This window comes from Gopherus evgoodei, chromosome 1 (genome assembly GCF_007399415.2).
Source record: "Gopherus evgoodei ecotype Sinaloan lineage chromosome 1, rGopEvg1_v1.p, whole genome shotgun sequence".
Taxonomy (NCBI): domain Eukaryota; kingdom Metazoa; phylum Chordata; order Testudines; family Testudinidae; genus Gopherus; species Gopherus evgoodei.
Genome location: NC_044322.1, coordinates 21969483 through 21996799, shown reverse-complemented (window position 1 = coordinate 21996799; position 27317 = coordinate 21969483). Strand labels below are relative to the sequence as shown.

At 41.4% G+C, this 27317-nt stretch overlaps 1 protein-coding gene across 1 annotated transcript in view; it reads right to left on the bottom strand.

Annotated features, from left to right (window-relative positions):
* Positions 1-27317, bottom strand: part of FAT3 (FAT atypical cadherin 3) — a 485653-nt gene that overhangs the window by 130680 nt on the left and 327656 nt on the right. The window contains 3 exon segments of the mRNA XM_030559193.1: positions 7209-7348; positions 18624-18834; positions 24363-24677. Of these exon segments, the coding sequence (XP_030415053.1) occupies positions 7209-7348; positions 18624-18834; positions 24363-24677 (666 nt within the window).

Genomic DNA, 27317 nt, shown 5'->3' with positions numbered 1-27317 from the left:
CAAAAAGGCAACCTTTAAAAGCTGGAAGTTAAATCCTACTGAGGAAAACAGAAAGGAATATAAACTCTGGCAAGTCAAGCCATTGTGGAAAAGCTAAATGAATTCTGTGCATCGGTCTTCGCTGCAGAGGATGCGGGGGAGTTTTCTACACCTGAGCCATTCTTTTAGGTGACAAATCTGAGGAATGGTACTAGACTAAAATGTCAATAGAGAAGATTTTGGAACAAATCAATACAGTAAATGGTAATAAGTCTCCAGGACCAGATGGTATTCATCCAAGAGTTCTGAAGGAACTCAAATATGAAATTGCAGAACTGCTAACTGTGGTATATAACCTACAACTTAAATCAGCCTCTGTACCAGATGTCTGGAGGATAGCTAATGAAACACCAATGTTCAACAAAGGCTCCAGGGACGATCCTGGCAAGTACAGGCCAGTAGGCCTTAGTTCAGTACTAGGCAAGTTAGTTGAAACTATAGTAAAAAACAGAATTATCAGACACATAGGTGAATACAATTTGATGGGGAACAGTCAACAAAGTTTTTATAAAGGGAAATCATGCCTCACCAATCTCTCAGAATTCTTTGAGGGTGCCAACAAACATGTGGACAAAGATGATGCCGCTGATATAGCATACTTGGACTTTCAGACGGCTTTTACAAGAACCCACAACGAAGGCTCTTAAACAAAGTAAGCCATCATGAGATAAGAGGGAAGGTCGTCTCATGGATCAGTAACTGGTTAAAAGGGTAGGAATAAGTGGACAGTTTCAGAATGGCAAGAGGTACTTAGTGGTGTCCACCAGGAATCTGTACTGGGACTTGTGCAGTGCAAAATATTCATAAATGATCTGGAAAGAGGGCAAACAGTGAGGTGAGAAGTCTGCAGATGATATTAAATTACTCAAGATTGTTAGCTCCAAATCTGACCATGAAGAGTTGCAAAGGAATCTCACAAAACTGACTAGGCAACAAAATAGCAGATGAAATTCAGTATTGATAAGTGCAAAATAATGCTCATTGGAAAAAATAATCACAAGTATATATACAAAATGAGGGTCTAAATTAGCTGTTACTGCTAAGAAACAGACCTTGGAGACATAGTGGATTGAACAGAATGTTGGGAACCATTAGAAAAAGGATATACAGTAAAACAGAAAATATCGTAATGCCACTACATAAATCCATGCTACATCCACAACTTGAATATTGAGTTCAGTTCCGGTGCCTAATTTCAAAAACAATATATGAGATTTGGAAAAGATACAGAGAAGGGGTATAGAACAGCTTCTGTATGAGGCGAGATTAAAAAGACTGGGACTGTTCAGCGTAGAAAAGAGATGATTAAGGTGGGATACGATAGAGGTCTACAGTACCATGAATGGTGTGGAGAAAGGGAAGAAGGAAGTGCTATTTACCCCTTCACATAACACAAGAAGCAGAGGTCATCCAATGAAATAAACAGGCAGCAACTTTAAAACAACCAAAATAAGTACTTCTTCACATAGTGTGCAGTCAAACCATGGAACTTGTTGCTAGAGGATGTTGTGAAGGCCAAAACTATAACTGAGTTCAAAACAAAATCAGATAATTTCATGGAGGATAGGTCCATCAATGGCTGTTAGCCAAGATGGTCAGGGACACAACCTCGTGCTCTAGATGTCACTAAACGTCTGACTACCAGAAGCCAGGACTAGGCAACAGCTCGATAATTGTCCCATTCTGTTCTTTTCCTCTGAAATCTGGCACTGGCCACTGTCATATGACAGGATACTGGGCTAGATGGACCACTGGTCTGACCCAGCATGGCTGTTCTTATGTTCTCATGTAACAGCACGACTCCAAGAGCTGGGGCATTAAGAAAAACCATCAAATAAAATTGCAAGAGTTGGTAGCACTGGCGTTGACACAAATAAATCATTCCCTACTCCTCTGTACCTTTCCATGTGTTTTAGAATAGTGAACAGCGGTTTAGTGTAAGGGGAGGCAGGAAGGCAGAGCACCCAGTTTCTTTGTTTCTCCAGCAGCTGGGCTGGAAGGTTCTTGTGAAATTGACAAGACACTTCCAGGTGGGCAGCTGGGAAACTAAATATTTGTTTTAGTTCTCCTAAAATGATCTTTTTCTTCAAATACCTTTTTGCAAAAAAAAATTGACATTTTGTCCTGGTTTGTGATAATTTTTTTTTAAAAGCCAAATTTTTCATGGGGAGGGATTTCTATTTTCTGGCCAGCTCTATTCCTGACCTCATTTTATCATGGCTGGTCAATACTGAGAAGAGAGTGGGGGAAAGCGTACCATTAAATTGATTGCGTGCCAGCAGAAGCCCCTCTTTGTTCAATTGAGGGCAATATACTCTCCATCAGATTAAATCTCATGGCCTAGAGCTAAAGCAGAGTCCTAGGGTCATGGCTTTATGGTTTCATTCAAGGGTGGGGACAGCAGATGTCCCCCAAGGACTAGTGAGCAGGTGATACCTGCAAGAATCACATTTCTCATGAACTCAGACGTGGTGTACAACTTCAGATTTTTATAAATTATCACATTGCCTTCAGCAATGATGAATTAAGTGGAGGAAAAACAATCCCCTCAATGGCTTGTTCCTGGCTTAGCCTTCCCAGAAGTTAATCAATCTAATAGGTACCTTCATACTCACGCTCCAATAATATATAAAGTAAATCAATATTCCTCCCTCACAACTACTGCTGCCACTTTGCTTGGATCATAGCAAGACTGCATTAAAATAGATTTTTACTGGCATAAAAAGTGGTAGTTGCAGCCTTGATGAAGGGGCAACATGGTAAATGGGAACAATACATTAACACGAATAGTGTCTCACTCATGAATCTGCATGGATCTCTGTAACTTGACATCGTCCACTCCCCCATCAAACATCCTTTAATTTATGTGGAAAGCTTTAAGGCCTTCTTGGGTTTCTTAACTTCTTTCTTTTGCCTTCACCAAAACTAATCTATAACACAAAACATGTGAGTTTTAAATCATAATGGTTTTGCTCCTCTTACTACACTGTAACATACAGTGTGCAGGGCCATGGGGTGAAGGAAGTCTCAATCATTTATCAGAATTTAATAAATGTGCAGCTACTGATGAAGCTAAAGTCGTTATACAGGTCTTCACCACTGATCATATTACTGAAACAAAAACCTTTGGCATTTTTACAATGTCTTTTACTACTTCTGACTCTGTAATGCACCAAATGCCAAAAAGAGAGAAAGGAAGAACAAGTGCTGTTGAATAAAAGGAAATATGGCGCCATTAAGCATGATGAAGATCAGCTGTTTTGTAGTAAACCACCACATGTTGGGGTAGGGGGACACGCAGGAGGGCTTCTTTTATTTTTATTTTTTTTAATGAAGCAAAGGGATTTATAGATGCATTCCTCCCCCGCCCCAAACACCTCTTCCAGAAAATATTTTTACAAGTAACATTAAAACTAGGGCTGTCGATTAATCACAGTTAACTCACAAAAATTAATTGTGATTAATTGCAGTTGTAATCACATTGTTAAACAACAGAATACAAACTGAAATTTATTAAATATTTTGGACATTTTTCTACATTTTAAAATATATGGATTTCAGTTACAACACAGAAAACAAAGTGTACAGTACTCACTTCATATTATTCTTATTACAAATATTTGCACTGTCAAAATGATAAAAGAAATAGTATTTTTCAATTCACCTCGTAAAAGTACCATAGTGCAATCTCTTTATTGGGAAAGTGCAAGTTACAAATGTAGATTTTTGTTGTTGTTACATAACTGCACTCAGAAACAAAACAATGCAAAACTTTAGTGCCTACAAATCCACTCAGTCCTACTTATTGTTCAGCCAAATGCTAATACAAACAAATTTGTTTACATTTACGGGAGATAATGCTGCCCGCTTATTTATAATGTCAGCTGAAAGAAAGAACAGACATTTTCATGGCATTTTTGTAGCCGGCATTGCAAGGAATTTATATGCTAAACATTCGTATGTCTCTTCATGATTTGGCCACCATTCTAGAGGACATGCTTCCACATTGATGATGCTGTTAAAAAATGTGTTAATTAAATTTGTGACTGAACTCCCTGGGGGAGAACTGTATGCCTCCTGCTCTGTGTTTTACCCGCATTCTGCCATATATTTCATGTTACAGCAGTCTTGGATGATGAACCAGCACGTTGTTCGTTTTAAGAACACTTTCACTGCAGATTTGACAAAATGTAAAGAAGGTACCAATATGAGATTTCTAAAGATAGCTACAGCACTTGACCCAAGATTTAAGAATCTGAAGTGCCTTCCAAAATCTGATCAGGACTGGGTGCAGAGCATGCTTTCAGAAGTCTTAAAAGAGCAAGACTCCTGTGTGAAAACTACAGAATCTGAACCACCAAAAAAGAAAATCAGCCTTCTGCTAGTGGCATCTGACTCAGATGATGAAAATGAACATGTGTTGGTCTGCACTTCTTTGGATTGTTACTGAGTAGAACCCATCATCGGCATGGACACATGTCATCTGGAATGATGGCTAAAGCATGAAGGGACATATGAATCTTTAACGCATCTGGCACGTGAATATCTTGCAACACTGGCTACAACATGCCATACAAACGCCAGTTCTCACTTTCTGGTGACACTGTAAACAAGAAGCGGGCAGCATTATCTCCTACAAATATAAACAAACTTGTTTGTCTGAGCGATTGACTGAAGAAGAAGTAGGACTGAGTGGACTTGCAGGCTCTAAAGTTTTACACTGTTTTATTTTTGAGGGCAGTTTTTTTTGTACATAATTCTACATATGTATGTTCAACTTTCATGATAAAGAGATTGCACTACAGTACTTGTATTAAGCTAAGTGAAAAATACTATTTCTTTTATTTTTACAGTGCACATATTTATAATAAAAATAAATATTAAGTGAGCACTGTACACTTTGCATTCGGTGCTGTAGTTGAAATCAATATATTTGAAAATGTGGGAAACATCCAAAAATATTTATATATGTAGTATTCTATTATTGTTTAACAGCACGATTGGTGGTTCTATGTCTGCAGTGTAATGTACCCTACAGAACTCTTAGTAGATTATATTACTATTTTACATGAGATATTTTTGACTTAGCACATGGGGTTTATTTTGTTAAATAAACAAATGTGAGTAACATAGTTCAGCTCTTTTTATCACTTAAGTGTGAAAATTCAAACTTTTGAATATGATAAAAATATCTCACATGAATTTATATATGAGAATTATAGAATATGAATATATGGAACACTATTCAGTATTTCCTATGTTATAAATTCTCATCTCTAACATTATTTCACACTCTATAAAAGAAAACAATCTTTCTGATTTTAATTCCTATTTTTACATATGAAAACATAACTTCTAGAAAAAACTAGTTAATAAGTTAATAATATGTCACACATGAAACGATAGTTATTGCTATATCTGCTTTAGCCTGTTACTGTAGTGTCTGAGTACCTCACAATATTTAATGTACTTATCCTCACTTTAGGGAAGTTCTACTATCCCTGATTCAGACATGGAAAACCGAGGCACAGAGAAGATAAGTGATTTGCACAAGGTCACACAGGAAGCCTGTGGCAGAGCACAGGGACTTGAGCCAAGCCACCCACAACCTACTATTTATTATTATTTTTCCTTATTTGTATTACTATAGCACCTAAGGGTCCCAGTCACAGACCAGGACCATGCTATACTAGGCACTGTATAAACAGAAGAACAAAAAGACAGTCCTTGCCCCAATAAGCTTACCAAGACCAGTGTTCTAACCACTGGGCCATGCTCTATTAAATGATGGGTTTAGGTGGATACCCACTATGAAGTACAATTTTCATTGTGGGCAACTGTTTTTTGGTTTTTTTTTGGTTCTTTCTTTTGGTTATTTATCAAGCATTTTAGTAACATACTATTCAATATCTAAATCAAATCTCTGAGGCTGCGTAAGTGATTGCATTGGATATGTAATGTGACATGTCTGGCCCACAGAGATTATGTTTATATTTAGGATTGGGATAAAGAATTAGCCAATATATGTAAAAAATTCAATTTGCTAGCTGCAAGCTTGTATGAAATGCTTCTGTTTAACTGTCACTGAAGGCTCTGGAGATAAATCAAAAAGTATAAACTGGAAGTACTGTAAATAGCGAAGGTTAAACAGCTCATAATTCTTGAAGGTTTGAGACTTTGATCACCCTTTCAAATATGGACGGGGAATTCCCAAACTAAGCAAAATGAGACATTTCTGATAACGGTTACGATAAAAAAGCAAAAAATAAATCTGCCATGACATCTTTTTGCATTATAAAGAAGCAAACAACATTACAGACCTAATGTTTTCATTTCCTCTGCAGGCCACCTTTAATCTGGGAGGCCCTGTACATTCCATGGATGTAAATTTCATCCTAAGAGTATTAGGTGCCTGCTTCATGCACACTTCACTCTCATGCTGAGTTAGGAGTCAAGGCACTAAGTAGTCCATACCTCTCTACTGTACCTCACTTTGAGGGACATCTCTCCTTTTAGTTCCAAAGTTGTCTATGCTCCACACAAATTCATCCCCTTACTTGTATAGTTGCAAATTACTGACATCAGAAATAAAGAACTGTAGAACTGAGGTTAGACAGTCATTGACAAGAAAGGAAGGAATCCCACAGCACAAATTTCCTGCCTGAATATTTTCGTCTGTCTCTCATTTTGGGTCTTTGCCATACATTATGCCACATTTAGGCACGGGTAGGTTGAGAGGTATGAACTTCATTTGAAAAAAAAAGAAAAGAAACAGAAAATAATCCACAGTATTCTACAGTAACATCCGCAAAAACTGCAGAATCACTATTGTAAGATGATGTCCTCTGGACCATGTGGGATAATACAAATCTGTGCTGTCAACATCTGTGCCTAGCTCCCATCTGATATGGAAACCCTCAGTTCTAGGACAGAATCTTGGTTCAACATGAACATGAAAACCAGAAGAAATGCCACTTTTCTAAGTATTAAACATTCAAGTCTCTTCAAAGCAAGTGGAAACATGCTTCAAAATATTCACCAAATGCCAAATCATTTAATTTGGCTCGCATGGGATGTTCTTTTAATTCAGATGGCACAATTGTTTTATAAAATTGCACAAATTCACCAAAAAAATGAAAAACTTGCACACAAAGAAGGCAATACTGTACCTGAGTGGCTGCAACATTTGTTCCATCGGTGACCTCTACAGTCATGTTATATATTGACCTCTGCTCTGCATCCAAAGGCTTTGCGATGACAATAGTGCCCACACCCTTCTCAGCGTCGAAAGAACTATCGAAATTCCCTCCTAATCGTTCACAAAAACACAATTCAATTAGCGATCTCTTGAAACTTTCCATAGAAAATGTATCTAGGGGTAGGTGTATCTGTTTACTGACAACCATGTTTAGGGCCTTCTTTGTGCATAACCCAGTGAATTTTAGTGATACTTTTTGTTCTAAAATAATTTACATTTTAAAGCACAGTTTTGTACACTGTAAAACAGATATTAGAAAAATGCCCTGAAAACAAAAGCTTCAACGATATATTTAAGTGAAGCATAATTAATTGCATTTATAAAAATATTTTAGGGGTTTTAAACCCACAAGATATGTGTCCTTGTAATTCCTGTAATGAACAAGCATAAGGTTTGTTTTAAGAAATTCATTTTAAGGGGGTTCAATTCTGCAAATTTTATGTCAGTGGGCGCAAGGACTAAAATAAGTACGGCTTATAATATATATTTGGAAAAAAGAATGTAATGCAAATGTCAAGAATATGAAAATATTTGTCAGGAGAGGTCAAATAATAAGTCTCTCTCAGAAATAATTAAACAGAGTTGACAAGGAAGACACTAAAAAAAACTCAAATCAAAATAAACCTCTGAAACTTCTCTCTGCATCTTACATCAGAATTGTTCCAAATACACAGTTGTCCTGCTAAACCAAATTACCTACAGCAGTGCAAAAAATATTGCAGCAGCTCATAGAGTAGAAAAAAAAATCAACAAAAGAATAAGGGAAAGCCATAAACAACCAAAGATTAAAAGGTTTAACAAGAATATTCTACCACAGCTACAGTTCATAAGTTAGAACTGCTCATTGTGCAAAAAGTAGGACTGAACTAACTGCTGCTGTGCTTCCCCCCAACTCAGGGAGGTCATCTATCCCAATTTTATAGGGACAGTCCCAATATTTGCGACTTTGTCTTATACAGGTGCTCATTACCCCCAAGTTTGCCTTCTGGTCACCCTACTCAGCTATAAAGAGGAGTTTATTATAATTCCAACTCAGAGATTTTCTGGAGCATGAGGAGCGAGAGGAGGAATAAGACTAGATGGGGAAATAACTCTTGTGCTATTTTAATTAAATGTCAGTATCATTCCAGGAGCTATATTTTCTAAAGGCTTGATCCTGTGAGGTGTGGAGTGCCTTTGATTCCCATTCATTTCAGTGGGTGTTTAAAATGTTTCAGGAGGTTCTTAGCCTCTCTAGCGATCAGGTCTGTAGTTGAGAGATTTCATTCCATTGATTGTTTTTGCCCCGTAATTTTACTGAATGGCTGCTTTGTTCCAGTGAAACCTTAACCATTTTTGGGAGGCGGGGGGCTACTGTTACTCCTTCCTCTCACACCCTGATACACAAAAAAGACTAGGAAGAGGAGCAGGCAGGGCCTCACCCTGACCTGCAACTGTTAGATGCACAGTGTGGGAGTTTAGGGCACCATCCGAAGCTGCGGGGCAGTCATTGAACTCCCTCTGCACATTGGGAGATCCAGAGGGACCTGTCTCTTGCACTGCCCCACCAGGGAACTGAGCCTATCAGGCACAATGTGGTCCTCCGTTAAAACACTGCAATTTGGTCTGCTGTGATTTACAAAGAAGAGAATCACTCTCATTCCCTGCCCCCTTTCTGTACAGCCAAACCATTTACAGTTCCCAGCAGTTATATATACTTAACAGTTTTTAATTGCTAGTGAAAGCATAATTGCTCTTGACATTTAATTACAGTTATGGAGATATCAAGTTATTTGAAAACTATAAGATCATACGTTTAAGGGTATTTTTTTACGTTAACCTAAAAAAAAAGAGAGGTCATCTCCCAATTAATGTTTTTAATTGATTTACTTGAGAAACACTACATGAAAAAAAAATCAACTCTGGGGAAAAAAAATCGTTTGAAGAAGCGAGTTTGTAGATGGTTGCAAGGAAACCTGCGCTGAAACGAAGCTAGCCTTGGGATAGTCTGCACTTTTCAAAGAAAATGTTTCATACTGATAACCGTGAGAAATAAAATGAAAGACTTTAATACAAAATGCTTTATAACTATCTTAATGAGCAATCAAAAACAGTGTTATCAGCATGCAGTTCCAAGGAAACTCTGCATTTAAAACTTCCAAGAAGTTAAAACTGAGAGATTAGCAATGCAAGTTTTTAAATGTCCTTTTCTTGCTTGCTATGTATAATGTTTAGGATGAGGACAATGCAGATTGTTCAACACTGTGCCACCAATAACACCTATCTCTACCTGCTCTATGAGTCACAGACAACTTTGACTAACTCCATAATACCTTCCCTAAAATTAAGAAACTTAATTCAATTGGATTAATAGTATAGGCTCTCATGTGGTCTTCCAAAATTATATTCACAATATATTTCTCTCCCTCTCTCTCTTTCTTGTCCCTCCAACCAATTAGCAGGGCCTCGGCTGTGTTTATCTTTCATGGTTCAGTTTTGTATTAAATAGTGTGTTACTGAGGAAAGGCTAGGTCAAAGAACTGGGTCTGCATATTAGGGTGAGGTTTGTTAACAGCCCAATCTCTGTTGGGATTTAGGGCCATATTTATGGGTAATTTGTATTTAGCATCAGCTATAGACAACAGAGAATTTGTCACTTGATTATTTCATTTAGGGGAATGACCTCTCACTCAGTCTGAGATAGTTGGGTTGTGCCTCTCTTCTAGCATACACCAGAGGCTAGTCAAACTTGTGACTGAGAGTTCCAGGGCTTAGCTACACTTCAAACAATCCCTCACCAGGTGAGTGTTTCCAAAAGTGTATTGAAATGTTGAAGCCTTACTAGTAAATTAGCCATAAATTCTTAATTGTAACAGCTTGTACAAATGTATTCACCACATACATGGACTTCAAGGAGGCAAAGATAGATGCACCCAAAGGAATTTCCTCAAATGGGACAGAATGGGGAACAGGTGTTTCCCAGAAACAAAATCATAACAAGATTTTGCTTCTGGAACCTGCTTCTCCCTAATCCGAGACTTCAGGGATGTAGAAAGCAATGGAGAAACAATACTAGGAAAGGAGGGATAAAGTAAGACAGAAGAAATAGAACTCTTGCCTTCCCTACAAATTAGTGGAATTAAATTATTATGTCACCAGTGCTTGGACCAACTTCCTTCCAAAGGATGCTTTCAGGGGATGGCTAAGGAGGTGGCAGCTTTACAGATTTCCTTTGCGATGGCTCTTCATGCTGTTGCTGTGGAAAGTACTTGGAGGGCTTCAATCCCATCTGCAAGTATTTTATTTGCAGCTGTGTAAGCTTCGGCGATGCAGTTTCACACATAGCCACAGAATATTTAGAAGCTTTCAAGAAGAGGAATTTAGGATGAAAGGAGACAAGCAAGGATGACATCTGCCTCAACTGTTCAGTTCTATTAAGGTAAACCACTAAAGGTGGGGGAAAAGCACTTTGCTATGGTCCTGGAACAGCTGGTTTCCTGTGCCTGATCTTTCTACCTTGGCAATGGTAACAGAATATTTTCCAATCTCTTGCATAAACCAAGAAGATGGAAGATCTTCATAAGGTCAAGGGTTAACCTAACACCTTAGAGGACTATCCCAGTTTATTTAAGGTCTGGCCCTGGTATAATAGATCCTGCCTATTGAGAGGACAAAGCAGAGAACTATGCAACAGCCCTATGAGATCTTAGCAGCACGGGCTTCTTTGCCAACTTGGGATGATGAAAATGATGGCTGCTTCCTCTTTTATCTTTTGAGTCACTCTTCCTAGTATAGTAAGGAGCAGGAGGAGGTGTAGGGAAGCTGAATTGGGACACCTGTGAGCCAGGGTTTCCGTTCTCTTGGTGAAGATGAGTTTCAGCTGCATTTCTTGACTGGCTGTAAATAGAGCCGGGGAAAGGTGTGCTATTTGGCACCAACTGGAACGCTTCTTGGATTAGGGGCTATTCTCAGTTACATGTCTGCTGATGGCTTAGCCAGTCCACTCTTGCATTCTATATCCTCTTCTTGTGTATCAATCTGAAAGCTAGAAAGTCTTCTGCACACAAAATAACCTGCCTCATTCTGGCAATTAGAACTGAAAGTTCTCTTGCTAATTTCTACATCATCTTATCTGACTCAACCAGGAAATGGCCCCTTTCTCAGGTAGCCCCTGAAATGAAGGACGGACAGGCTGACCATTTTTATCTCTAGGAAGTTGATGTTCTAGAGAGTCTGACTTTGTCCCTGATAACTGTGTACTGTGGTTCCCCAAGCGTGCTCCTTCATGGTGAGGAGCTGGCATCCACGGTCAGGAAGCAGTGATTTTGACTCTGATGGTAGAATCCTACTATCACATTGGCTTCTTGTTTCAACCACAGGCCTGCCACAGATGCAGACCAGGGAAACTGCCAAACTGGAGGTGCGATTTTTGTGTATTCTTGTGTAGTCTTGCAGGTGGGGTGACCAAGCAGACACAAGAGCTGCATGTAAATGTAGATGGGTGAAACTCAGACACTCCTTGTAGATTAACACCTGCATCTTGCTGAATAATACTTTTCTGTATCTGGAAGACTGGCCCCCTTCCTTGTATCTGTTTTGAAACCTAACTGTAATCACCTGTGAGGGAATCAGGGATTTCTTTTTTTTTTTAGCTGATCAGAGACCCGTGTTCCTGAAGCATGGAGAGGATCTTTAGGGTTGCCGGCTTTTTGTCATGGTGCTCTTAAAACATACTAGCTCAGAATAGGCACATGTGACTTTCTAGACAGCAGCAAAGAATCCTGTGGCACCTTATAGACTAACAGACGTTTTGGAGCATGAGCTTTCGTGGGTGAATACCCACTTCCTCAGATGCATGTAATGGAAATATCCAGGGGCAGGTATATATATGTGTGCTAGCAAGCAAGCTAGCGATAACGAGGTCAGTTCAATCAGGGAGGATGAGGCCCTGGAGAGGGTTTCTCAGGTTATTTAACCTAATAACATTAATTTAAAAATTCCATTTTATTTTTCCTTACTGACAGACGTGCACGCACACTGGGGTTTATCTCTTTGTGATACACTTGTCTTTATTACCCACACTGATGCAGAAAGGTCAAGAGGAGACAGTATCTTATTTCAGTGCCATAAACCTTCCCTCTTGTTGGAACGCCTCCCACTGACTCAACCTCATCCTAGTTTCCCAGGTATCCTCCCATTCCTATCAGCAGTTCAGGCTGAAATCCCAGTTTCAGCTGTAGCAACTTCATCCCAGGTAAAAGTCTGAAGGCAGCCGGGCACTTAAGGGAACTGGCCAGGCCAGCTTTCACAGGGCTCCTAGGTTAGGTAGTGCGTCCAACCTGTCGCACTCGCAGGCTGCCACATGCTGCCTTTTTCACGGGCTGGGGTTTTGTTCCCTGAGTTCCTTTGCTATTGTCATTTTCTCACTGAGTGGCAGGTTAGTACCTGCCACAATACTGGCTCCCAGTTTTGCTCCCCTTTACTAAGATTAGGCAGCCCCGCTTCACTGCGATAGCGGGAAAAGGCTTTTCTGTGCTCATTCCCTGAGGCCGTGTCTGCCTCCCGCTGGGTTACGGGAGTGGAAAGTGCCTCCCTTCCGGCACGCAGCGGCTCGGCCGCTGAGTGCGGGTGTAGCGTTGTACCGAGCCTCTCCCACCTTCCCCTAGTTCCGGGCTCTGCACTGACTGGATCGGCGATTGGTTTCCTCAGGCGGCACCTGGCGCGGCTGGAGCCGGGCTGGGCCACGCCGCACCGGTGTGACGGGCTTTGGGGCCGGGGTCTGGTGCCTAGTTCCCCGCTCGTTGCTCTTACCCCCCCCGCCGGGGTGCCAGAAAAGGCAGCATGTGGCAGCCTGCGAGTGCAACAGGTTGGACACACTACCTAACCTAGGAGCCCTGTGAAAGCTGGCCTGGCCAGTTCCCTTAAGTGCCCGGCTGCCTTCAGACTTTTACCTGGGATGAAGTTGCTACAGCTGAAACTGGGATTTCAGCCTGAACTGCTGATAGGAATGGGAGGATACCTGGGAAATTAGGATGAGGTTGAGTCAGTGGGAGGCGTTCCAACAAGAGGGAAGGTTTATGGCACTGAAATAAGATACTGTCTCCTCTTGACCTTTCTGCATCAGTGTGGGTAATAAAGACAAGTGTATCACAAAGAGATAAACCCCAGTGTGCGTGCACGTCTGTCAGTAAGGAAAAATAAAATGGAATTTTTAAATTAATGTTATTAGGTTAAATAACCTGAGAAACCCTCTCCAGGGCCTCATCCTCCCTGATTGAACTGACCTCGTTATCGCTAGCTTGCTTGCTAGCACACATATATATACCTGCCCCTGGATATTTCCATTACATGCATCTGAGGAAGTGGGTATTCACCCACGAAAGCTCATGCTCCAAAACGTCTGTTAGTCTATAAGGTGCCACAGGATTCTTTGCTGCTTTTACAGATCCAGACTAACACGGCTACCCTCTGATACTTTCTAGACAGAATTAGCCTGGCTAACATCATCATCAAAACTTTCATGAACACCCTTGTTGTAAAGAACAGGCTGAACAGAAGGGTTTTATAATGCTAGGAGCAATTTCCAAAGGTGAACCTGAGAAAGTGCCAATTGCAGGGCCTGATGGATATGGTAGGAAATGTGGCATGCTTTTTATCTTTTCTTTTCCATTTTCTTCTGTTTCCATTGTGGATTTTTTTACTTTATCTTTAGAGGGAGAAATATAGAAAGTAGAAGGTGTAAGAGCCCCGTGTGTCCCTCCTTTGCTTGTAATTTGTTTAAGATTACAACAGGAGTGTATTCCTGTAAGAGCCCGTATCTTCCTCTGGGAAGAAGGGGAAACCATGCCAGAGTTCCATGCAAATGACTCTATTACCCACTGATGTGTACGGAAGGAAACTCTAGAGCTTTTCCCCTTTGAAGAGCACTGGACCAAGATAGTGGGGTTGGACATACTCCTGAGAAATCCCTGATTGCAGAGGATGGTCTGTGTTGTCAAGTCCCAAGCATGATAGAAGACTATACTGAGTTTAGAGAGGTATCTACAGAGGAGACTTGGCTGAAGTGGGGGGATTTCTTAGCCCTTTCTCCTGGCGTCCTTGGGCAAAGTGTGCCTGGTTCAGCTGCTGGGCAGGTCTCCACACGGAGCAACTCTGGGTGTTCAGGTTGTCTTATACAGCCCTGCTTTGTCATGATGTGGAGGGAAAGAGAAAAGGAGTTTGGTCAGTGGTTCTGATTCAGGGAGCAGAAACCCAAAATAATATTTGTCCCAAGGCATGGGGAGGGGGGAGTCTTGCTTAGCCCTGCCCCAAAGTTGAGTTTTAAAACCTAGGCTGCTAAGAGAAAAACGTGGGACAGCTGAACCACTGCCCTGTATGCAGTGCTGGAGGCACAACGATGGAAAGGGAATGGACAGATTCCAGGGTCCCAAGGAAGAGTCTAAACTGCCTCTGGCATTTGCAGAAAGAGGTACAGCCCAAATTACTCAGACTCAGGGAGAGCTCAGGATAGGAAATTTAGCTTTCAAGTTCTGGCGGATCTAAAATAAATCTATATGCTGGCAAAACAGATACAAAGTATTCTGAATTCAACTGCAGCATTCAGTTAAAACATGGCATATTTTAGAAATAGTAGCAACATGACATGCAAAGCAAGACTTCATATGTAAAACATTATCTTAGGTCTGGTCTACATGGGGGAAGGGGAAATCGATCTAAGTAACGCAATTTCAGCTACATGAAGTTGACTCCGCCTGCGCCTCTCGCGGTGGTGGAGTACAGGAGTCAACAGGAGAGCACTTGGGGATTGATTTATCACGTCTAGACTAGACACGATAAATTGACCCCCACTGGATCAATTGCTGCCCACCGATCTGGCAGGTAGTGTAGACATACCCTTAGAAAGAGAAGGACACTGCAGAGATATTTTGAATTTCAGCAAAGTAGCTGTTAGTAGCAAATCCAAGGCTATGATTTTTGTGAGAAGCTGAGGACAGGGCAGAAAATTAAGGCGTAGGGGAAAAATATCAAGAAATATAGTACACACTTCTCATAGCAGATGATTCAAAAGAGGCTGGGGAACCACATGTTTTTGGCACTCAGTGAAAATCAGTGTAATGTGGTTTTCACGGGAAAAGTTTACATTATTATTAGCCAGGGATACTGAAATTACTGGAATTTAAGCACAATGGGGTAGGAAGGTCCTGCTCTAGTTTTAAAAGATGCCTGTCCTTTTAAAGGCCTACATCAGGAATAGCAGGAAGGGATAGAGAGAGACCTATTGGGAAAGTGTCAGAAGGGTTTTGTGCAACATGCTACATAAGCAACAATCAGCACCGTGCAGCTCAGCTAATGCAGCAAAAGTAGCACACTAATTATCGTACCACTCCCACCACCACTGCAAAGGGGTGAAAGAGACAGAGACACAGAGAGTGCTCAGTTTACATGGGAACAAAAAGAATTTCAACTGTCTTGGAGCTTCTATTCCATTGAAAATGAGTTTCTAATCCACCAGTAATTAAATATAACAAAAACTGAGAAAATGGGTTCTTGCATACAGGGCCTTCACAATGCAGTGCTGTGGGCTCGGTGTGACTTGACAGACATATTGAATACATGCTGAAAACAGAAATCAGGTTTGACTTTTCAACTATTATTGATTAGAAGGGCCCAAATAGAAGGCAGCCTCCTATGTGAGGAGGTGAATTCCAAATTAAACAAACAGGCAAGCAGATATCAGAAAAAAATAATGAAGGAAAATCATGATACTGGGAGAGTCTGGTTCTCATATATTTTATGAAGCCAATAAACATAAAGGTTGAACTCCAAACTCTGAGTTAAATCAGGCACTTGCATAAGCATGCAGGGCTCCCATTGACTTTACTGTGGGATGCTCATGGAGATGCAAGTGCAAAATTCAGATCAGGGCAAGGCTGCTGCCCTCTTTTAGTGTCTGGAGCCATCAGTCCCTCAGAGCTTCCCATATAGTAACTGACACTGATTAGAAGCAGTTAAATTAATCTAAACATAAAATACTTAAGACTGTAAGCTCTCTGTGGCAGGAACCACCTTTTTGTTCTTTGTTTGCACAGCACCAGGCACATAGTGCTACTAGGCACTACTGCAGTAGAACTACTACTACTAGTACTACTAATAAAGTAGATGGTCACAGGGAAGACTAGGGAATCAACTCTGCAATGTACTGGGAGGTGCCGCGTGCCCAGAATTGCTACTGAAGTCAATGGAAGTTAGGCGCTCAGCACCTCTTGGTACCGACTCAACATCTTTCAGTATCAAACCCAAGAGCCTTTATGGACAACGTTAGGATATTTTTTTCAGGGGGAGGGGGATTAAACTAAAACCTATTTTAAAAAGTAAATAAGCTATTCTAGCTGTAAGTACTATGTTGAATTGCAAACTACGGGCTCTAATTACCATGCATGCTCCTCATCAGCCACCTCTTTGGGAGGCAAACATGTTGAGCATCATTACGAGGAGGTGCTGGAACAGGAATAATTACAATGATGCGCAAGAATGTAGCTGGAAAGCAGCAGCCTTCTCTCAGAGTTGAAGTTGAGAGCATTATAATGAGAGTGGTGGGATTCACTGTGCAAAAGACAAAACAGAGTGAAGGGCAGAGAAGTCCAACAAGAAGTTCAAGTTCAAAAAGTGACAATAAAGTCAATGGGGAGGGGGCTCCCCCGGGAGGATAGTTAGGGTCAGCAAGAGGAAGGGAATGTAAACATGATGCTAATATAAACTACTCATGCTGTGCTAAAACTATCGAAGAATGCAAGGGAAGACAATAGGAGATGTGTTTTGCTCTTCTCAAAGGGCTAATGCAGGGGTAGGCAACCTCTGGCATGCAGCTCATCGGGGTAAGCACCCTAGTAGGCCGGGCCGGTTTGTTTACCTGCCGCATTGGCAGGTTCTGCCAATGAGGGCTGCAAGAAGCAGTGCGGGCCGAGGAGTGTGCTGGCCGTGGCTTCCTGCCGCGCCTGTTGGCCTGGAGCGGCGAACCACGGCCAGTGAGAGCCGCTTGGCCGAACCTGCAGATGCGTCAGGTAAACAAAGTGGCCCGGCCTGCCAGGATGCTTACCCCGATGAGCTGACCCCCGGAGCACAACAGCATTGGGTTTAGTTTTAATGATATTTGGCATCTCAGAAACCTAGCTACAGATACACGAGGAAACACAATAGTTTCCCCTCCTGAACTGCACAGATTGGCAGTTAAGGACAGAAAGGTTACAGAGATGTTAAGTGAGTTGCCCAAAGCCACACAAATAAATCAGCGGCAGAGCTGGGAACAGACCTCAGGAATGCTGTTCCAGCTGCTAAGCAATACTCCTTCTCCCCTCTTTTTCTTATATCCACAGACCTACTGCATTTGCCTTTGCATTTAAAATACCACTACTGTCATGCCCTCTCCTGCCTTTTACCAACCATGCTTGCTTTCCTTCCCCCACCTTTATAAGCAAAGTTATGGAAGGCAAATTGGTCAATTTTGTGCTTGAAATCTCACATCTAAATTTATTTCTCTTTTTCAGCTTGCATTCAAGATGATCATTTTGGTGGCTTCATTTGCAACCCACATGCTGATGCTGCTAACGCCTATTTTTTTTCCATTTCATGTTTTAAACGGACAGCACTGAACTGTAAAACATATGATTTTTTTTGTTAAAATTGTGAAAATCCGTGAATAAAGGGATAATAATTGGATACGATAAAAGCTGTCATAGAAAAGAATGTATCAAGTCCTTCTGTCACAGACACTTACGAAAGATGTAATCTAATTTGCTTCAAAGAACTTGTAAAAAAAAAAAAAAGGCAGCTTGGATAGTTGTATTTTAGCAAATGTGTTTGCACTAAGGGTACCTTCTGTTGAACAGTTCTGCCCACAAGCTGTCTGTAGAATATAGAACATCTCTCGAGCATGCTTGCCACCTTGAAGCAGGGCAGTCGGAAGCAGAAAAAAAAGAACAGAATGCAGAAAAAAGGTGAAGAGAGAAATGAAGGACAGCAAATCTAAGTACCATAAATACATTTAGAAATGAGATTAGCAAAGTATGATAATAGAATTTAAATGACAGACAACATCAAGATTGCAGTAAATAACATACTATGAAAAAAAAAAACAATCCAGCCATCCAGCGCTTTCTTTTCAGCTTAGCTAAGGAGTCATAACAAAAGCATGAGTATTATTATTATTATATTAAATTAGGCATTTTCATCTCAGCATCTCACATTTTTAATTTGGGTGATAATTCACTGTTAGTTTTCTCACTCTCAAAACCACACATCCTGAGGTGTTTTTCTTGATACCTATTCACAGCACTGAGTTCAAACTTACCGACTACATCAAACCACAAAGGTATGTTAGCGGGTTGCACAGAGACTACTCCCACAATTTCTGTCACTCTATCGCTTTCCATGACAGTGAAGTTGTAGAAGGGCTCACTGAAAGTCAGTGATACAGGTGAGGGTACAGGTTTCTTAATCCACTCAATATGGAGGCGCGCAGTTGAAGACTTCTGGGGTCGTCCATTGTCCACTGCTTTTATCTGTTACGTCAAGAGAGAACACATACGGTGGCTTAACATGCTGCTCTGTCAATGCATCTTGAGTATATTCCTGCCACCAAGGTAAAGTTGGGTTTACTGTGGACATTTTCAACAAAGTCATTTTTATCAAAATTTTTCATGTGAAAGTTTAATCTTTCAGCGAAAATCAAAATGGTTTGATATGGAAATGCTGCTGGCCTCATGGGAGTTGTATTCTGAGGACCTCATGCTCCCTTTCGGTCCAGGCTCCCTGGCTGGACTACAACCCCCAGCATGCACCACAGTTATTCCTCCTGCTGAGGGAGGAGGTTGCATCACGAAAGCCCCTGGCCATGGTGAGTCATGAGGGACATGGCCTAGCCAGGGAGGACAATGGGGACATGAGGAAACTGAACTAAAGCCCTTCATGAGGAACTGTGACAGGATAGCTGGCTCAAAATATTTCAGTTTTCAGCCTAAATATGTAAGTTTTCCATAGTTTCATAGGGTTAAGATCTGAAGGGACCTCCTGTGTATCCAATGCCACTAAATTTCACCCAAAATCAAAAATTTCTGCAGACACTTTTCACTGGTAAAATCTCATTTAGCTGAAAACTCAATTTTGTGCTAATTTTTTTAAAACTAACTAACTAAAATGACCTGCCCAATACCTGAGATAGAATTTATGTCTAAAGGGATTGTTACTACTTATGGTCTTCTCTGCACTTCTGAGGCAGCGAGGGGAACTTGACAAAAGTAAGTTATGTCAGAGGTTTGAAGCAATCCTTGCTATGCGGAAGGGATAGAAACCACTACAACTGGCACTGTCAAATAACACCAGCAGTATTGTAGGGACGCATGAACTAACAAAACAAATATTGAATAGAGAGGGCTTTCAGCATGGTAGATGATGATGACTTCAATATCCTATATAGGCTCTTTTCACCCTTAGCTTAACTCCATAGATTTTACATCTGCTGCAGTTTTTGTGAGATATCGGGCATTAATATTTTGTCATTCAAACAGGAAAAATAGCAAGATGGCATTTACATTAATGAGATGTAAAGATCTATGTCTGCTTGCCAGGCCAGTACTAAAAAGATAAGCAGTGGGGGAGGTTTAGGTTGGATATTAGGAAAAACATTTTTACTAGGAGGGTGGTGATGCACTGTGATGGGTTACCTAGGGAGGTGCTGGAATCTCCTTTCTTAGAGGTTTTTAAGGTCAGGCTTGACAAAGCCCTGGCTGGGATGATTTAGTTGGAAATTCGTCCTGATTTGTGCAGGGGGTTGGACTAGATGACCTCCTGAGGTCCCCTCCAACCCTGATAGTCTATGAGTCTATGCTACAAGTAACAGACAAGTAAGAATCTCAGCTTTTTAACAGTACATGTCATATGTTTCTAGTCAAATAATTCACACTTTTAACGTGTTATTAGTGCCTGAGTCTACCGGTGCTTTATTGATACTGGTCCAGAATTGGACTAATGTAGTTTTCATAGAAGACTTTTCTAAAATGTAATAGGCTTTCACTCTCAGGAAGTTTGACCTGGGTTCTATTCCTAGCTTTGCTACTAAGATACTGGGTGACCTTTGGGAAGTCACTTCACCACTCCATGCCTCATTTTCCCCATCTGTAAAATGGAGATAATGATATTTACCTTTGCACTTGCACTATTGACCTGCTGATGAGAAGCATTACATAAGAGGTAACTATTATGATTAATAATCTTCTCCAAATTTCCCTTAATTTCACCCCATTACTCCTATTTCCAGTCTAAATAATTCCTATGTCTTGTGTTTACACTGCTGTTGTTATTTTCATCATTATTTGTATTACTGGAGTCCTACTCAGAGATTCCAACTGAGATAACAGACCTACTTTGGCAAACACAAATATGATCCATGACGACATATATGTGGACCAATGGCCTTTTTTGCTATTGCACTTGGACTGCAAAACTATTAACTTTTCAGTATGTGATCATCCTTCAGTCTCTTACAGTACCATGTTTTGGATTATTTCAACCCATTTTCCAAAATGATTATTTTCTTCCTTTGTTTCAGTTTTTCTAGATCTATTTATGTTGCTTCTGTGCCTTCAGTGTTCACAATTCCTCCCAACTTAGGGTTAATTCTTATTAGTATTTATATTATACCGGGGTCAGCAACCTATAGCACAGGAGCCAATTTTTACCAGCCAAGGTCCCGGCCTCCGGCCCCACTTAGCCCACTGCCTGCCTGGGTGAATGGAATCCTAGGCCAACAGCAGGCTGAGCAGGGCCGACGGCCAGGACCCCGGCTGGCAGGAGCCGGCAGCCGGAACTCCAGACTGTTAGCTGGCTGAGCCGCTCAGCCTGCCGCCAATCTGAGGTTCCATCCACTGGCCACGCTCAGCCAGCTGCCGGTGTAGGGTTCTGGCCGCCGGCCCCTTGCCAGCTGGGGTCTCAGCCCCACTCAGCCCGCAGCTGGCCTGAATGGACGGAACCCCGAGCCGGCAGCGGGCTGAGTGGGGCTGATGGATGAGACCCCTGCTGGCAGGCGCCGGCAACTGGAACCCCAGACCGGCAGCGGGCTGAGTGGCTCAGTGCGCTACCGGTTTGGGGTTCCGTTTGTCGCCTGCGCTGCCAGTCTGGGGTCCCGTCCGCCAGCCCTGCTCATCCCGCTGCTGGCCTAGGTAAACGGAACCCCAGGCGAGCTGAGTGGGGCCAATGGTCAGGACCCCGACTGGCATTAGCTGGCAGCTGGAACTCCAGATTGTCAGCTGGCTGAGCCGCTCAGCCTGCCGCCGGTCTGGGGTTCCAGCTGCCAGCCCCGCTCAGCCTACTGTTGGTCTGGGGTTCCGGCTGCCGGCCCCTTGCCAGCTGAGGTCTCAGTCCCGTTCAGCCTGCTGCCGGCCTGGATGGCTCAGCTCACTGCCGGTCTGGGGGTCTGTCCACCAGCCTCTGCCATCCGGGGTCCTTGCCGTCAGTCCCGCTGTCCCTGACGCCAGCCCTGCTCAGCCCGCTGCCAGTCTGGGGCCCCTGTAAATGTAAAATTTATTACTGGCACGCAAAACCTTAAATCACTGAAGACTTGGCATGCCACTTCTCAAAGGTTGCCGACCCCTGTATTGTACTATCAATGTGCATGGTGCTTGATAAGCGTGATCCTTTGGGCTTGTCTATACCAAGAGTTAGTGCCCGGCTAGCTGGGGCGTAAATCTACAGCACTGCTATGTGCTAATTGGCTGCGTGGAACCTGTGGCCATGCACTAGAAGTTCCACACTGCACTTTGACCTACCGCTGTTTCAGAATGCAGTAGGTCAAAGCATACTGCAGAACTTTTAGTGAGATGCAGCAGGGTACACATAGTGACTTAGTGTGCAGCAGCCTGATTTAAAGCGCAGCTTACTGTACAGTAACTCTCCAGACAGACAAGCCCTATGTGTAGAAAAAGACATGGGATGACAAACATCTGGGTCAGAGAAGGGAGGATGGGGATTACAAATACAATTTCATGTGGGTGCTTTGGTCAGTTATGCCAACATCCTGAGAGTTTGGCTAGTTTTCCTTTATTTTAGTGTTTTTTCAAGTTATACACTATAGGAGATATTTATAAATATATATGTATAGTATCAATTAATGTGATTAACACACTTTTTAAAAGGCTGGCAGTATTTGCCTGAAATACCATATCCTGTTAGCCAGTGTTGATCTTGCTGGGAAATAGATAAAGGTAGTCTGGTGAACTGTAACAGGTGGTTTGTGGGAAACAGATTAAGGTGATCTGGTGAACTATAGCAGATGGCTTGTTACTCTGCTTGGATTTAAGAGGGGTTGGCTCTTTAGAGAGAGAGGATCAAGGCTGTATCCTGAGCAGTCCTGGGGTAGGAATCCGAGTGGGAACTCGGCCTGGGGAGAAGACTTCAGCTGACTTTACATTACAATATTTTATTAATAAAGCCAATTCCCAAGAAGTGAAAGAGACCTGGCTTGCAGTGTGAGATCTGAAAGGCACCTTTTCATTGTGCTGTTTACGCTGACACCTAGATCCCTGATGAAGATGTGAAATAAGACATGATGAAACATCGATTGATGCGGCACACTACTAGACACCTGCGCCCACTCAATACTTTGCTGTCATTATCCTTTGTTTAAGTGCCAACCATCAATCGTTTTCAATCACACAAGAGTGTTTCAATACATATGGATTTCTGGAGTTCATATGCCCCTAAATTTGATTCTATCAAAAGATACCACACATCTCTTGTCTCTCTCAGGCCTGGTCTGCACAGTTTTTGGGCCCCATAACTATTTTGGTTAAGGCAGTGGTTTTTTTTTACTGAAATAGTTATTGCAGTGCAACCCCTAGTGTGGGTGAAATTACACCAGTGTAAAAGTGCTTTATGTCAGTACAGCTTATTCCCCTTCACTTACAAGCAAAAACCCAGGGCTAATAAGAGGGTAGGGCCAGGAGGGCCATTTGACCTGGGCCTCAAGCTCAAAGGCGGACTCAAATCTAGACACCTGATATAGATTTTTCCTCAATAATTAGTGCATTTGCACAGAGAAGGGCTAGAAAAGCATTGGTTAAATAAAAAAAGTATTTAAATTATGTCTCACTCTTTTTTTGGTGCCATATTTTGTTTTCATGTATCGTCATTTTTTAATTTTTATTATGGCTAGGGGGTCTCAAAGCTGGAAGTGGCCCGGGCCTCTCTGGATCTCTGAGAGGGCCTCCATAAGCCATACTAGTATAATTACTGTATATACTCGTTCATTAGCCCATTCATTTATAAGCCGATCTCCCACGATGGTTAGGTAAAAAGAGCAAAAACTAGATGACCCTTTCATAAGCTAACCCTATATTTCAGGGGTTGGCAAACTTTGGCTCCTGGCCCATTAGGGTAAGCCTCTAGTGGATCTGGACGTTTTGTTTACCTGGAGCATTAACAGGCATGGGGTCCCAGTGGCCACGGTTTGCTGTGGGGCTCCAGGCCTACAGATGCTCCAGGTAAACAAAACAACAATGTATTAGATATTCAATTCAATGATTCCATAGAGTTTAAAATCATCAAATTTAGGTCTAGACCCGTTTATAAGCCAACCCCTGCTCTTTGATGCGTCACTTTTTTACCAAAAATAATCGGCTTATGAAAGAGTATATACGGTACTTTTATACCAGTATAACTGCCTCCACACTAAGGGGGTTGTATAGTTTTAACTGAAGTGGTAGAGTTAAGTGGTACAACAACTGTGTGTGTAGACAAGCCCTTGGTCTATGTTTTTTCCCATGCATTGGAAAGACAAACTGATGCTTTGAAGATCTACCTTTTGAACAACCTGAGAAGAACTCATTATGTGCTATAGTATGAAAACATTCAGAGTAAAAAGAGCTTATTTCTTTATCTATAGTTAGGTATGACAATTGGATTTCTTAATAGGTTAAGGTTTTACATATAACTCCTAAATTAGGGAAAACTATGTGACATTATTTATACTAACTTTAAAAAACATATTATTGAAACATCAAATGCTGTGTGCTTCTTCTGGTTAATGAAGCCTTACTGTTAAGATGTCATAATTCCCTGCTGTGAATTGCTTTCTGGAAGAAACCATCCCAGTTTTAGGGTCAATAAAAAATTTCCCATCATCATTTCCATCCACGATGCTGTAGGAAATTTCTGCATTCGGTCCTTCATCTTTGTCAAATGCAAAAGCTCTGTAGATTGGCTCCCCTCTTTTCTTGCGGTCCCTCTCAGGCAACTTGATCTGATAGACTTTCTCCGGAAACTGAGGCTTGTTATCGTTTTCATCCAGAACTTGAACCACCACCCAAACAGTAGATTGCTTGGGAGAGATGCCTCCATCTGTGACCGTCACCTGGATAAAAATATATTTTTATATATATATAAGAAGAATTATGGAATCTAAATCTAATGAAACAGTGTCAATGGGTAGAATGACCCACATGGAAAAATAACTCTTTGGCAGTCAGCAAGGTCTTCCCTTTAAGGAGTAATGTTTATAACAAGAAATCCAGCAAGTTCATAAAGGCAAAAAGAGAGAACACAGAAAAATCTCTAGCTGGGGGTTCAATTAAGAACCTAGAACCTCAGGTGTAGAAATCTATTACTTTTTCCAAAACATATTCTCCTGCCTCTCTCTCTCGAACAGCCCCTGAGCAGTGATGTCAAAAGAGATGGAAACGGAACTGAAAATAACCACTGCTCACCAGGGGGATCACGTGGGGCCTTTGCACGACTGCAATTTTTTTAATTTTTTTAGAAGTTTCCTGATTCATACACGGAAGAGATGTGATTTCTTTATAGCACTGATGACAAATTTAGCACATTTCTTCTTAAATTCTGAAAAGATCTCTGTCATTTTTTCATTCATTACCCAGAATCTGACAGCTCATTAATCCCATGATTTGTATGGCTGCAGTGGAAATAGAGATACATATATCAACAGAATAAAACCAGAGACATTCTTGGTAAAAATTCTTGGTGCATTGTGTAAACTATACAGCAAGCTGACAGTAATAAATAAGCACCGCAATATGAGGGAAAAAAAGAGTTAATTAGGAAGTTGGCAGAGACATAAAACAGAATTACTAATAATTTTAATTATTAAATATTGTGAAAATGAAATGATCCAAGATCAGCAAAAAGTCGAGAGACTCAGTAATACTCTTTTTTTAAAAAAAAAAAAAAGAATCAATCAATATACATGTCAAGCTTTCCCCCATCTTTCAAGTACAATTTTAACAAGTTAAGTAATAAGGCGGAAAGAGACTTCTTGCATGAAAGAAGCTTGGATTTGCTTTCAGTTAAATTTGCTAACATGCCAATTCCCACAATAGCAATTTTTGATGGTGGTCAGCCAAGATATTACATACTTTCTAGTCTGGCTGTGCCAACCATTGAAAGTGATGGCTCTGCTGGTTAACTGCTCAGTGGGTTATTTTTGTCTAAATGTCTCCTTTTTTCTCCTTACAAAACATAAAGTCCCATCGCCCAGTCCTCAGAGAAAGTAAAATTGTTCTGGAAATCTTATCCCCTGACATTGTTCACTCCCTGCAATTAGAAACCTAGATTTAGAGTAAACACTGAAGTAGTCTTGGAATCAGCAGCAGAAGCATAGCATTTTTTAGGAAGGAGACAAGCTGTTCCCCCCCCCATGTTTTTAACCACACTTTTTAAAACTGAAACCATGGAAAGTGCTGGACTGACAGCTGTGGAGATTCAAACCCTCTCTTTACAGACAACTGTTATGGCAGCACCCATCAGCAATGAAAGATTGCCCACATCATCCAACCACTCATCTGAGGAGAGGGACCTGCTCTAGCAGTGTGTCAGCCTTGGGCATCTCTCTTCAGAGACCGTCAACCTGGATGCCAATTAATACCGGTTGGGATTGCAGTGTCGTGATGTTCACACTTGTCTGCTGAGAACTGGACTGAGACCATCATTGTATTTCTCACAAGCCACTAAATCACCATCTGTCAGTCACTACCTGAGCAACCAGCAATCTAGAGGTGAAAGTAGGGTGACCAGACAGCAAGTGTGAAAAATCGGGATGGGGGTTAGGGGTAATAGAAGCCTATATAAGAAAAAGATCCAAAAATCGGGACTATCCCCATTCACCCTAGGTGAAAGACTCATTGCCAATGAGCTCAGCCAAATAGTTTATTGTCACTGTGGATTTGCCTCTTCCATACTGTGAAGTTAACACCTCTGGAAGTAGCAGTTGCTTCACTCAATAAACCCATGAATGCCAGATCATTTGTAAACAGAAAGCAATACCCCCAGTTTATCACTAGCATAAAAAAGTAAGAAAAAATCTGCCATCATGAAGGATGATCCCACCGTACTTCTGCTCTCTTGCTGCAGAGCAAGACAGGCAGTCGGCATGAACACAAGTTAAAGAAATCCTATTCTAAAACTTCTGCTGATTGAGAGATAAAATAATCCACAATACCGGCAGTACAGCGAGGATGTAGCATACCAAAACAAAATGAGCCATGCTAATTTCAACACCAATCAAAATACAGCGCAATGCTTTTATTATTTCTATAATGTCCCTAATGCACAGAAAATGCCAGAGTGAGAGGGAAAATACTGATGTTCGCATAATGAAATATGACACTATTACCAGGGAAAGATATATCTTCCAAACTTCCAGAGTAACATTGCGAACAATGGAGAATACAAATAAAAACATTATCGGTGGTGCTGGTAACACAGCCCTTTTAAGATCACCTGATACTTCTATTATTAGATCCTGTTTTCACTGCTTATGACTTTGCCAAACTTTAATTCTTTGGGCTGAAGTTTTCCATGCCGGGTGTCTTGCCTCAAATTTTTTTCCCAGCATTTTCTGAGAACAAGGCGAGGGAAAAATACATTGTTTTGCCCACGTTAAAAAATTATGGGGACCTTTTCTGAGAGAAGCTCTTGTGCCCTAGACTTTGGAGAAGGGATGTGACATTTGGCAGAGGGGTAGTCTTTGCGTCAGGGA